Source organism: Myotis lucifugus, unplaced genomic scaffold (assembly GCF_000147115.1).
Source record: "Myotis lucifugus unplaced genomic scaffold, Myoluc2.0 scaffold_744, whole genome shotgun sequence".
NCBI lineage: Eukaryota > Metazoa > Chordata > Mammalia > Chiroptera > Vespertilionidae > Myotis > Myotis lucifugus.
The window spans coordinates 172376-186533 of record NW_005871792.1 but is presented as its reverse complement, the minus strand read 5'-3'; the positions used below and the strand labels follow the sequence as shown (position 1 = coordinate 186533).

The following is a 14158-nucleotide window of genomic DNA, read 5'->3' as shown; positions in this document are numbered from 1 at the left end:
TTCCATGGCGTGTATCACACAGTGTCAGAGCTCCTGCCGCCTGACTCCCGGACCTTAGCAAAACCAAGCATGGCCCCACGTGTCCGAGAAGACAGGCTGGCGCCGTTTTATGGAGGCTGCACGGCATAGAAGAGCTGCGTGTCACTGATCCTCCTGGTGGCATGAAGCCATGGCCTTGTGTTCAGTTGGGGTGCGTGTGTGCGCACACGTGTGCATGGGGTGGGCAGCGGAAACCTTGTGAAGGGTGGTGGAGGGAAAACAGCTATGTGCAGATTAAACTGGTTAAGTCCAGCCAAAGGTTATAAGGGGGTATCTATTCCTGGAATTTAGAATTTCTTTAAATTGTATTGTAAGTTTTTATGCTATATTTTAAAATATAACTTAGTCAAGTACATATTATGCTTACCTGCTTTAACAAAGCACTCTTGCTTATGGTGTGTGTGTGTGTGTGTGTGTGTGTGTGTGTACACTGTTTTCGGAGACATCTAACTATGCCACAAAAAGTCCTCATGTTTAGATCGTGAATTCAAGGCCAAGAGACTCCTGGCCGCTGGTGACTGCTGTCTGAACTGAGGCTACAGTGTGGAGGAGGGGAGTGGGCATGTTAGTCTTTAGATCAGCAGGTGATGTTTCCCCTCCTCCCACGGGTGAGCCAGCGATGTGCAGGGTCCTCGTGGAAAAGGGGCAGGTGCTTGACAAGTGGGGCTGCTGATGGCCGGTCAGGAGTCCATCTCGAAGCTCCCTCTTAACGCCTTTCTCCTTCGTTTCTCCTGTGTCCCGTTTCTGTGCCTCATAAACCCACAAAAGCCAGAAACAGACGTCTCCAGCTCTGTGAGCTTATGGAGGGCGTTCCCTGCATCGGTGGTTTTGTGTGTTTGCTCCCCCAGCTCTACGTGGCCACGGAGGCCGTCCTCATCGCGCTCGTGGGGGCCACGCCCTCCTACCGCTGGGACCTGGCCGAGCTCCTGCCGAACCAGAGCCACGGCAGCCAGTGGGCGGGTGAGGACCTGGCGCTGGGGGACTGGCTCCTGAAGGCCAACGGCAGCGAGGTGCGCAAGCACGTGCACTTCAGCGGCAGCTTCACCTCCATCGCCTCCGAGGTGAGCCCGGGGCGGGGAGCAGTGGAACAGAACCCGGCCATGGTGATCGCTAAGCCACGGCGTCTCCTTGTCCAAACGGAACCACTTTTTTGTCTTGTTGATTTAAATTTCAGCCACATCTTCAGGAAACTGTCTAGTGAATTTGAGAGTTAAAGGAGGCTGTTCTAGGAAAGCATATTCTTTTTCCTTCCTTCTACAAATGGGAGAAGCACGAGTCTTACCAAGTTAGTAAGCTATCAACTCCAAAAGAGCTGTACTTTGATGCTAGTGCCCTTTGGAAAGGTGAAGTAAAACACAGAAATTAACAAAGTAGCGAGAAATGGGATGACCCATCGGCAGCGTCCATGGTTCATGTTGAAGTCCAGTCCCGTGTGTAGGCCTTGCGGGGCACCTTGACTGTACAACCTCAAGTACAAACGTGCCCCCTGGTGTGGGCAGGAAGCCTTAGGTTCAAGTGGGGTTTTGCTGGCTCAGGTGGTTCTTACAAGGACAGGCCCTCCTGAGCCAGCCAGAGGGAAGTACGCTGAGGCTGGACAGCTTGGTGGACAGAAACCCTGGGACGAGACCGGCCGGGCTCCTGCTCAGCTGGAAAGCACCCGTACTGGTTGTTAAAATGCTAAAATATCGTGTCCTTTGCCTGCTTCCCACAGCTATCCGTTTGCTCACCGCCATCCTGGAAGTCCCTCCCCCCATTCAATTTTTTTTTTAGTTTTTATCATTGTGTATTGAATTTTGTCCTACACATCAATTCACCATTTTCTACATTAATTGTAACGATCGTGTGATTTTTCTTCCTTAGCTTCTAGCATGGTGGATTATACTAATTAATTTTCAAATATAGAACCAGCCTTGAATCTCTGGATGGCATATAATTATTTTCATATATTGATGAATTCTATTTGTTAATATTTTGCTAAGGATTTTGGCTTCTATATTCATGATGAATATTGGCCTGTTGTTTTCTTGTACTATCTTTGTCTGGTTTTCGTATCAGGGTAATACTAGCTTCATAAAATGCATTAAGAAGGGTTTCTATTTTCTGGAAGAGACTGTGTAGAATTGGTGTCAGTTTTTTAAACATTTGGTAGAATTCTTCATTGAAATCATTTCGACCTGTAGATTTCTTCTTGTGGAGTTTTAAAATTATGAATTCAATTTTCTTAATAACTACAGGGCTATTTAAATGCTCTGTTTTGCATTGTGAGTTATAGCAGTTGGGCTTGTCAAGGAATTGGTCCATTTCATCTAAGTTGTCGAATTTATATGTGTAGAGTTGTTCATACGCACACACATATACACGCAAAGGAATACTGCTTAGCCATAAAAATAATGAAATCTTGCCATTTGTGGCAACATAGATGGACCTAAAGAGTATTATGCTAAGTGAAATAAGACAAAGACAGGTACCGTATGATTTCACTTATACTTGGAATGCAAAGAACAAAACAAACGGACAAACAAAACAGAAACAGACTCACAGATGCAGAGAACAGACTGATGGTTACCAGAGAGGAGGGGGCTGGGAGGATGGGTCAAGAGGGGAAGGGACTTAAGAGGTACCAGCTTCCTGCTATGAAGTAATAAGTCATGGGGATGCCGTGTGCAGCATAGGGAATGCAGTCAGTAATTCCGCAGTAACTGCAGAGAGGTGCTCACTAGACTTACGGTGATGATCACGTCGTGAGGCGTATAAACGTCGAATCACTGTGTTGTCCACCTGGACTAACATATTTTATGCCAGCCATACTGTAATGAAAGAAAAAAACAGTAAAAGTACAACTTAGAAAAAAAGTTGTCAAGCCCAAATAAACGTACAGGTTTCCTGAAATAGCAAAAAATAACAAAGGAGAATGAAATAAAATGAACGCTGACTCTGTGCCGCTCAGGGGCCGCCTGGGTGTTCAGATCCCAGCAGCGGCCGCCCATGTGGTAGCAGCATCGCCCCGTCTCCACTCGGAGTGTATTCAGGCGGATCCAAGGAGAGCTCGTCTGCTTTGCATTTCAGTGCAGAATCTCACGTTTCCCCAAGTCATTTATTTTATTTCCACGTACAGGTGAGGTGCCCCCCCTCCATGCGCCATCCCCACTCCCAGTGCGTGAATGACACGTGTGTCCACACACTCTAGCTCTGCCTTGGACGCCGGAGCCCTAATTGGGTGGCGTTGCAAGTCCTGGAGTGGTTCCAGGAGGTGGGATGGGTGGCTCCCGAGTTTCCTGCCGCCGCCACCAGAAATGCCGGAGCTGGCAGAGATACGGTGGCGGAGAAATGGTGGCAGAGGGAAGAGTAATGAGAACGGTGATCCCTAGCAGCAGGGCCAGCAGGGCCGGGCCGTGGCCACAGAGCCACTCCGTCCAGTTCACCTTTACTGCAGTGCAGTCCCAAACCCAGCCCCCGCCCGCTTTCTTAGCGTTCACTCCATTCTGGTGACCTCTCCGGTGTTTCAGCTGCTCCTCAAAATCCCCAGAGTGGCCGTATGGAAGCTGGGACCAAACTTGTCATTACGTTGGTAAATATCCTTAATGCACAACCTGTGGCACACAGAGAATCTATGCTGCTTCCTGAAATTATTTGCTATAAAATTAGAATTAAAAAAGTGAGTATAAAGTCTTGTAGGAACTTTTAAAAGTAATTATCCAGATAGAGCCTGGAGAACTCTATAGTTTGAGATGGCGTTAAGAGTACTCATTTTATATTTATTTACTTATTATTTATTTATTTTATTTTTTTATTGTTGACACTATTACGGATATTCTTCATCCCTCCCCTCCTTTGCCCACCTCACCCAGCCCCCACCCTCCCCCTCCCCTGGCCTTCACCACACTGTCGTCTGTGTCCGTGGGCTGGGCTGTGCATATATGTTCTTTGGCTGCTCTCTTCACCTTCTTTCATCCAATCCCTCTCCCCCTCCCCTCTGACATCTGTCAGTCTGTTCCATGGATCCCTGCCTCTGGTTCTATTTTGTTTGTCAGCTTATTTAAAACTCTCACCTTATTACATTCAGGTCAGGCCTTGCAGGAGTTATTCATGGAGGGTTTGGGGAAGGGTGAATAAAAGGTTATGTAGATATGATTAACTTGGTATTAATGCAAAAAAAAACCCCTCTAATTTAGGAGTCTTGACTATTTTAAAATGAGCTAATAGCCATTGGGGTGAATTGATGTAGCAAATTGCTGTCTGCCGTATTCACATTACTCCCCGAGCTCTGACTCATTGAGAAAGGACCAAATATCACGGAGACATGCAATTATCATGCTTAATTAATGTTTGCAACCAAAAAGAGTCAGGCTGGAATCTTCAATATCATTGTAGATGTAACAACCGAAATTGACTGATTATTATCTTGAGATTAATATATTTTCCCAAGTCATACCCTGGGGTCAAAAGACAGAATAGTAAAACTATTGAAAAATTGACTGCAATAATTGCTTGAGGGGCTAATTTTTTAAATGTCTTGCTTCCCTACGCCTGTGCTTCTGACTGTTCTAGACTGCACACTTCACCCATTAAGTGGTAATTCCGAGTGACAACTGCACTGAGATGAAGCAAGTTAGTTAATCACCATGAAATTGTTCCTGAAACACCCTGTCCGAGTTCTTCCTAATCACAGGAGGCCTCTGAGCCCCTGGTTTTCTCCCGAAGTGAGATTTTTCCTGGCCCCAACTGGGAATATTTTGGGGGGTAACACAGGACAGTGAGGGAATGGAGTGGCGTTGGAATTGTTATCAGGATTCTTCTGAATATTTCCCAGAACAGCCCCCACCCAGTGGTGCCGAGTGCCCGGGGTCCTGCAGGCAGCCGGGCGTGGGGAAGCTGCTGTGTTCGAGCCCCACAGCCTCGATATACTGACAAGCTGGGAGTGGCTGTGGCACTCACAAGATGGCTCACCGTGGCTAACGCAGTAGAGAAGTTCGGGTGCACAAGTTTCGTTGTACGTTTGTTTTTTTAGTAGCTAACTCCGTCCACCCATCTTTTCGGTGACCTGAATGTCTCTCTTGTTCTTCCTTCCTCCAGTGGTTTCTGATTGCCAACAGATCGTACAAAGTCAGCGCGGCCAGCTCCTTCTTCTTCAGCGGCGTGTTTGTGGGCGTGATCTCTTTCGGGCAGCTTTCCGATCGCTTCGGGAGGAAAAAGGTCTACCTCACAGGTAACCCACTGGAGTGTTCGTGAACCCAATGAGGACACATTTCCCCGAGGTTCCGGGGAATGGCCATGTGGGTGAGGAACTGTTTTTCATTACACTGGCAAGAGGCCGAGCGGCAGCCAGCATGGATTCCGGCCAAGGTTTTCAGCGGCCAGCATAGATGGCAAAGGCCAGATATTTGCATTGGAAGCTTTTCAGAGATGATGGTGCTTTCTGTCACCCCCCAATTCTCATTTATGCCGTGTCCCTAAAGAGAGCAATGATTGAGACAGTCTTCTAGGCCCACTTCCTTCTATCTTGTGTTGTTGGTTCATTTTGAATGGGCTCTACAGGACTCAGCATAGCTCTCTTGACAAGCTGAGTATGAGCTAGGGATATATATATATATATATATATATATATATATATATATATATTTCAGAGAGGAAGAGAGAGAGGGAGAGAGAGATGGAAACATGAATGATGAGAGAGAATCATAGAGAATCATTGATTGGCTGCCTCCTGCACACCCGCTACTGGGGATCAAGCCTGTAACCTGGGCATATGCCCTTGACTGGAATTGAACCTGGGACCCTTCAGTCCACAGGCCAACGCTCTATCCACTGAGCCAAACCAACTAGGGCTGAAACAGAATTTTAAAAAAATTACCAGCATTTTTGATCGACAGAAATCAACCTGTGACAAAGAAAGAAAACCTCAGTTTTTGTTTATGGTTTGTAAGAGAAACCTTTTTTAAAACAAACCGTCAGAAAATTGCAGCGTGCACAGGTTTACATTTGCAAACGAATGAATAGGATTGTTTCCTCCCACCAGGTGCAGTTTCGTCTGTGGTCACTGAATGCTGTTCCTCTCTCTCTAGGTCTTGCGCTCGACATCTTATTTGCTATTGCGAATGGGTTTTCGCCCTCATACGAGTTCTTCGTGACGACCCGCTTCCTGGTGGGCGTGATGAATGGAGGGATGTCCCTGGTGGCCTTTGTCCTGCTGAACGAATGTGTGGGCGCCGCCTACTGGGCACTCGCAGGTACTGCTGGGTCCACGCGGATGTGGAGGTGGTGAGCGGCTTCTGACAACTGCAGGGAACCCGTTTAACCCTGGAGTGTAAGGATGCACTTGGACTTGAAGTGCTCTGTCCAGCCGTTAGATTTGCAGCCCTGACCGTGAATGAGTCACTTGAATTCCACTGTAGAAAGTCGGCCTCACAGACGGCGGGCGAGCTCGGCCCCCCCTCACAGAGTGCCTCCAGATTGTTGGGAAAGGGTCGGTTTCCCTGAAGGGCATTCACTGCCCCCTCGCTGCCGGATCATTCGGATTATTTCTGTTCCATTGCAACAGTGGAACCAGAGCGTTGCCAAATTCACAGTAGAATTAGAGCAGTGGAATTAGAGCGAGTGTGAGAGAGTTCCCGAAAGCCCGCCCACTGACCCGCACCCAGGGCACCTGGAGCTCTTTTGAGATCTGGGCCGTCCCCAGGGTTCTGTCCTTGGCCCTCAGGTCCCAGCTGGTTTCTCTCCAGCAGTCCCTCGTGCACGCCACTGCGGCTGCAGATCGGCTATTGACCGGCAAGAGGGTGGGGAAAACCTGAGTGCTCAGCAATGGGATGGATTGGAAGTGGCCTCATTGTTCACAGTAAAAAAATAATTGGAAAATTACGCTTGATTACAAAATACTGTTTGCAGTACGTCCAAAATGCTAAGTAAAGTAGTTACAAGAAAGTGTAAGTATAAACCTAAAACATCCTTTTTGTTGTTGTTGTTAATCCTCCTCCAAGGGTATTTTTCCATTGATTTTAGAGAGAGTGGAAGGGAGAGAGAGAGACAGAGAGAGAGAGAAACATCGATGTGAGAGAGACACGTTGATCGGTTGCCTCCCTCATGCGCCTGACCAGGGCCAGCGGTCAAGTCTGCAACCGAAGTACGTGCCCTTGACCGGAATCGAACCTGGGACCCTTCAGTCCGCAGGCTGACGAGCTAAACCAGCTAGGGCTGGAGCTTATGTTTTCATCAGGAGGGGCAGAACAGATTTGAGGTCATTTCAGAAAATCGTAAGTACAGTGAAGAAAAGGTCTCATCCTGTGGCCACCTCTTTCTGCCGACACTGTCGTCAGTGGATGCTGGCACTCGGAACCGATCCGAGTGACAGAGGCCTCATTCTTGGGAACCAGGTGCTCTCGGATGCGCCGTAATGAACCTGTAATAGCTATCGATTATCTTGCGTTTCCAGGGAAATCACACTCGCCCATTCCCCTGCTTATCGGGCCACATGTTCTGAACACTGAGCATCGGCTCTCCCTTTGGTTCCCCTTTGCCTCACCAGGGCCCACAGTATACGTGTCGTTATTTTTAGTTACAGCTTGATAATCTACGAACAGAATAAAACATTTGTTTTACAGGATTTTTGTAGAGATTTTTTGTAACAACTTCAACAAAGCCCATTGCTTTGGGATGCTCACAGAAGCTCACCTTTCCCTAGAAGGGCGATGGGGGAGAGAAACGTAGGCAATGCAGTCTCACCAGTCAGACTGACCGGGTTCGGGTCCCCACCCTGCCACCTACAGCATCTAACCGTCTGAGCTCTGTCCTCACTCCATAGATGGCTAATGATGGTCCCTGTGGTCTAGGGCAATATATGCAAAAGGCTTACTGCTCAATAAATTGTAGCTATTATATAAATAGTAGCTACTTCTGGTACTGTCAGCAATAGCAGGTATGGAAAGCATGACAGAGGAATAGACTTTGCAAGTATATTGGACAAGCCGGTGGGTTTAATACCCACCCAGCATTTCTTTTAAAAAATACGAGTTTCTTAACAATCCCGTGGTTGGTTTTTTCCCCTATTAGTGTGCTGACAATAATCCATGCTTCATGGCGCTTATATTCTACTTGGGAGAGATAGACAAGAAAATAAATATGAAGTGTCATATCTGATGGTGATAAATTAAGTCGGGGAGGGCAAAAGGGAGAATTGGGAGGTAGGTTGTGATTTAAGATAAGGATTCCAGGGGTAGCGTCTGTGACGAAATGAAGTCCCAGTATTGCACTAATCTCATGACCTAAACCCCTCCCGGTCATACAGCAAACAATGTTTCCAAGCCTCGGCCACGGATCAGGCGCGTGCCCGTCCAACAGGCACAGCCTTCAAATCCGCCTGGACCACGTGGGGTGTGTATTTTTCATCTGTCCTTCCCCCCTTTTCACTCGGTTGCTGGCCTCCCTTCCAGTTTATCGTCTGAGGCTCGATATTTGTGTAGGTTTCTCTTTCCCGCTGACATCTCACGAGGAAGGAGCTGGCTCTATGACTTGGGTTGGGAATGGTCTGCAGACCGGGCCTCCCCAGTCACAGGTCTCTCTTCCCTGAACCAGGGTCGATCGGCGGCCTCTTCTTCGCGGTCGGCATCGCCCAGTGCGCCCTGCTGGGGTACTTCATCCGCTCCTGGAGGAGCCTGGCCGTGCTGGTGAACCTGCAGGGGACAGCCGTCTTTCTCTTATCTCTGTAAGTAGTTCCCTCTCGCGGAGTTTAGGCTCAGTAAGCAGAAGGAATGCCTTCAGAGGATGCGGGTCAGTGAGCAGCGTTATTCCCTTGCAGGAATTCGCCTGCACTGACTCCGGGTGAAGAACTAAGTTCTGCAAGCGCTCCCATGCTTGGCAGCTTCTGGGAAGAGAGATGCTTACATTAATTCAGAATGCAGGTATCCCTCGTTTAAAGTAACCTCTCCAAAAACTGCATCTTAGCCTTCAAATGATGGCATCGGGGTCCAATTTCTTTTTAACCTGATGCCTCAAACTTAAAGATCTTCCGGCTGGATCACAGCGTGGGCTGGGTGTGCGACAGAGTAGGATTTTTAAAAAATCTATTTTTTATATAAAAGACCTATTCATAGTAATATATATAATGTCAACTATTCACCATACAGATGAGTATCATTTCAGGGTCTGTGCGTGTGGATGCGGGAAAATTCTCAGCTACGGGAGGAATCCTTAGCTAAGGTGCATGGGCTCCGCAGAGTAAACGGACGAGCCCCGGTCAGGGCAGGGTTTACGAGCGACTCACCCACAGTGTTACCTTGGTGCTCTCGACGTAAAGGCCAGCCACCAGCCTCAGCTGCTTCCCCAGAAGTGTTCAGGGGCTTCTGAAAGGAAAGGGTTTCTCTGGAGGAGTCAGACTCTCATTGTAATCATCAAAACCTTTGGGCTAAATGCGATGTTCAGGCCATGGTCCCAGCTCTCTTCCGTGGCAGGCAGTGAGGGATAGCTGTGGTAGAATTTTCACTCACCTAGATCTTTAACCTAGCAGCTCTTTATTCAGGTTCAAAAGCAAGTACGGAAATGAATAGAGTAGAAATAGTTGACCTCTATTTAAAGTGGCCTATTTACTAAAGACTTAATCAGGCAGCGTACATAGCACCTCACCTGTGCCCAGGGCCAGCTGATCTGACGGATGATCGGCACACGTAACGCCCAACAGAACAATATTTTACTTGATCATTTACTTGTGTGTAAGTAATAATAACCAAGTGGTAATGCGGACGGAGGTAGAGGGATTTTTCAGGATCTTGTAGAAGGCCCCAGGTCCCGCTTTTGTTGACAGTTCAATGTTGTACATGAATATTCCCTCCCCAGTAGCAGAGCTCCTAGGAAGGACCCTGCCTTCCTTTCCATAGTCTTTCCTCTCTGCACCTGCTACCCTGGGGTCAGAATGAGAAGGCTCCATAGATGGCCATTGACGGACTGGCTGTCCAGGAAGCTCTGAATTCTGTGGCGTCTGTTGCCAATTCACTCCCCTTACTGACAGGCACCTTCAGTAGCCAATGTGATTTACACACGTTTCATTTTAGGCCAATCAGGTCACATTAGATCCAGAGGTACTTGATGTTGTGTTTAGTAAACAAGGCTTTGTGCTCCTGCCACCGTTTTGTCTTTGAAAAGTCCTCTAGGGGTGTGTGCAGAACTGGGAGGAGAAGACATACATGCCCAGCCAGCGTGGCTCAGTGGTTGAGGGTCGACCTATGAACCGGAAGGTCATGGTTCGATTCCCAGTCAGGGCACATGTTGAGGTTGTGGGTCCCAGTGTGGGGCGTGCCGGAGGCAGCCAGTCAATGATTCTCTCTCATCATTGATGTATCTCTCTCTCCCTTCCTCTCTGAAATTACATATGTATATGGGTCTTAAAACTGTTGGAAGATAGCAGTGGCGATATCGATGTCCAGTACGTTGTGCTGTAGTAGAAAGGAACTGCTGTTTTGTAACTGGAACTTAATAAGGAAGTCACTTTTGTTTCATAAGATCTTGGGGGGATTCAGGAAATGTCCTCAGATGCTTTGAATTTTTTGAAGCAGTAAATGCTCAAAAGTAACTGAATAGTGATAAACCCTGTTTAACTTTTATGTGTGGCCTTCAAATAATCTCTGCCTTCATGACCACATATCACCACCTTTAAAACACTTTGTACGAATTTATTTTCTCTGATGAGATAATAAAGATTTTTATCTTCTTTATGGGGCTTTTCAAGAACTGAAAACGCCTACTATCTCCACAGTGTTGTTCTAACAACACCTGGCTGTGATTTAGGGCCATAACTCTGACCCGTGCTTCAGGAAGCATTGGTAGTATTTAGTGCTATCGTCTGACCTTGCCATTCATATTAAATGGTCTTAAACGTGACCGCACACCGTTTACCGGTGTCACTGCTATTTGGGAAGCGGTGTCTAAGTTCCCGTTCATAGAGTAGATCACCGCTCAGCCCGGGCAGCTGTTGAGTCGCCCGCCCTGTCTTCCCTGTGTCTGGGAGCGTCGGCTTTAGGCCTGCGGTGGAGTCAGCGGTGGTGAGGGAATCGAGCGCAGCCTGGGTGAGCTGCCTCCGCCCTGTCACGTGTGCCCGTGTGAATATACAGCCTTTCATGACGTCTCTTTCAGATTCATTCCTGAATCACCTCGTTGGTTATACTCCCAGGGTCGACTGAGCGAGGCGGAGGGGGCTCTGTACCTCATCGCCAAGAGGAACCGCAAGCTCAAGTGCACGTTCTCACTCACTCAGCCGGCCAACAGGGGCTGCAAGGCGTCGGGGAGTTTCCTGGACCTGTTCCGGCACCGGGTGCTCCTGGGGCACACGCTGACCCTGATGTTCATCTGGTAACTGTAGCCAAGTGTGTGTGTGTGGGGTGGGGGGGGGGGGGGCGTTGATCTCCAGCTCCCGCTGCCAAGGGTCTGTTGGGAATCGGGCCCTTCAGGGTGACATACGTTTTACCTCTTTTGCCAGCACGAAGTTATTTTCACAGACACAAGGCCCCCTCCCCGAATGCCTGGCCTTGGCCTCTGTTTCACACCCTCCCCCTCAAGGAGGAAAGGATGGTGAAGGCAGGTTTACCGACCTTGATGGCAGAAGCACATCTTTGCTCCTGAGACATTTGACGCCAATATTGGTCGCCCTGCCAAAAAACGAACAAAACAGAACACCGGCCCGCCCAGTGTGGCTCCGTTGGTTGGAGCACCATCCTATACACCAAAAGGTGGCGGTTTGATCCCCAGTCGGGGCACATACCTTGGCTGCAGGTCCGATCCCCAGTCGGGGCACGTGCGGGAGGCAGCCAACCAATGTTTCTCTCTCTTCTCTCCCTTCCTCTCTCTGAAATCAATTTTTTAAAGAAGGAAAGCAAGCAAGCATAGCAGAAACATGGAAGTGTTTCTAATAGGCTTTGGTTTTGGCATCGAGCGGTGGGATGGCACATTGTGGTTGGGTTGCACCCTGTGTGGCATTGCCACTTGCTCACGGGTGGCCTGTCACTATCCGCTGGACAAGTGGGACCCTGGGAGTGTGGAGTGCGGGACTCAGCACCCCCCGTGCAGATCAGTGAATGAAGGGGTCGGCCTCCCTGAAGCTGATCTTCAAGTTTGGTTTATTCCAGCCCACCTGTCAGCGTGCTCTCAGCATCAGTGTACATGGCAGTGAAGGTTCAGGGCGGCTCCGTTTAAAGAAGTTGTGGCGAGGGGAGGAGCGGGTGGGCAGTGCGTGCGGCGTGTGGCGTGTGTAACGGTGTGCATTCTGCTGGTGCCATAGATGTTATCTGGTCCAGCGCTGGGTGTCAACATCAGGTTTACGGGCCCGGAGGACTGTGTGCTGTGGTCTGTACGTGTTGACCATGAAGGCTGCAATCATGGGGATAAAGAAGAATCGTTTTATAGGAACGCGATCATGGGTCCAAAGCTAAAGGGAACGGGAGGATCGGGAATAAGAAGCTGTGGAGATGTTTTTCTACATCAGGATTCTCTTTACTGGCTCCCCTAGCACTGGCCGCCACCTGCGTGGTCAGGGCCGGTCACACCGACCGCCCCTCCCTCCCGGTGCCGGTGGCGGGCACAGATGCTTGGCACATTGCACGAAGGACACGAGTGCGGAGGTGTGGAGATGACGGGGACCATCAACAGCGCAGCCTGACAACGCAGCTGCTAGTCTGAGATGCTCCCTGTTGCAACTACTCACAAAGCACAGGCAGGTGCCTTGGGCTTCACACGCTCTCCCTGTGTGTGTGTCATGGACAGGCCAGCCCTCCGCCTCGAAGGAGCCCCTACTTCTTGGGGAGTACTTACGTCTTGTCTTTAATGTTTTATTTTTTCGAGGCGTATTAACTTTGGGGTTCTGGCCTTCGGGGGATAAAGCATAAACAGGTGAAAAAACCAACAGACTGGACTTAGAGCCCGGGGGGCACGTCCCTGCTTATATCATGTCTTACACAACCAAAGGGACTGTTCGCAAATGAAATGCTCTCCCCCGGGCTCAGAATTGTAAAATCCACAATAACAGAGATGTGTCCTGGCACACACTGGTTCTCCCGGAAGGTGCTGGAAAGCTCTGGATCCTTCCTGTGGTCCCCGCCATTAAAGACCGCCCCCTGTGATTACTCCCAGTGTTAGCATCTGTTTCTGGGCTTACCTCCCTCAGTGGTGCCTTTTTGAACGGTTGCTTGGCGCCCTGAATATACTGTTAACGATTGTGCAAGCATTCTAAATTTTGTTCGGGGCCCATAACAAGGATTGCAATGATTTTAAACACTGCCGTCACTTATCCCAGTGACCGGCTCTGCCGTCAAGGAAACAAGCGAGCGAGTCCGCCTTGGGGCCGAGGCCTTCCTTGCCCACGTCCTCCCCTCTCTGTCACCCCCAGCTGGTAACTAAATTACTCCGGTGTCCTGAGCTGGCTCTGCTCACTCACGCCCTGGTTGCTACCATCGCAGGTTGGTTTAGATGGGCGTGGGCTTCCCTGGCTGGGAGTCCTTCCTGGGGATTTCTGTTTTCCATGCAGAGCAGACACGCACGAGCACCGACAGCACGTTAGGAGCAGCATCGTGGAAGGGCAGGGTCTCTACGGCAGGTAGAAAGGATTTTAAAATATTTCAGAAAACTGCATGGGTCCAAATTGACTTGAGAGCAGGTAGGACTCCGAGTTAGTAGCTCCTGTGCTGTGCGGTCAGGTTTGGCTCTGAAAGCTTCCCTTCATGTCCACATCTCCCAGCTCGTGTCCTCTGTTCGGGCAAAGTGCGAGGGGTCAAGGGAAACAGACAGCTCGGTGGCACCTTGCGTCCTTACCTGTGAGGTCCTGGCTACCACACTGCTCGTGGCCCTTAGTACACGCGTGACAGCTCTGCCCAGTAAGAAGTCACGGAAGTAGCTGCTGCCCAGGCTCACTGGCCAGAGAGGCGTGAGCACCAGGCAGTCCAGCTGCAGGTCCTCCCTCCCCCTCTCTCTCTCCCCCACCTCCCACCTTCTCCTTGTTACTCTCGCCCAGTCTTTGTTGCCCTGGGCACTTGGGCCGCTCCGTGCTTTGGCAGGGATGAGAAGAAAGCTTTCCCTTTCTCTTTGATCTCATCAGAGCCGCAGCTCATTAGACTTTGTCTAAGGCGGTGGTCGGCAAACTGTGGCTCGC

At 49.4% G+C, this 14158-nt stretch overlaps 1 protein-coding gene across 1 annotated transcript in view; it reads left to right on the top strand.

Moving 5' to 3' along the window:
• Positions 1-12210, top strand: part of SLC22A15 (solute carrier family 22 member 15) — a 20830-nt gene extending 8620 nt beyond the window's left edge. The window contains exons 3-8 of the mRNA XM_023746861.1: positions 888-1100; positions 5113-5245; positions 6102-6266; positions 8605-8734; positions 11155-11370; positions 12144-12210. Coding sequence (XP_023602629.1) covers positions 888-1100; positions 5113-5245; positions 6102-6266; positions 8605-8734; positions 11155-11370; positions 12144-12210 — 924 coding nt within the window. The remainder of the gene's footprint in view (positions 1-887; positions 1101-5112; positions 5246-6101; positions 6267-8604; positions 8735-11154; positions 11371-12143) is intronic.
• Positions 12211-14158: the final 1948 nt, after the last annotated feature.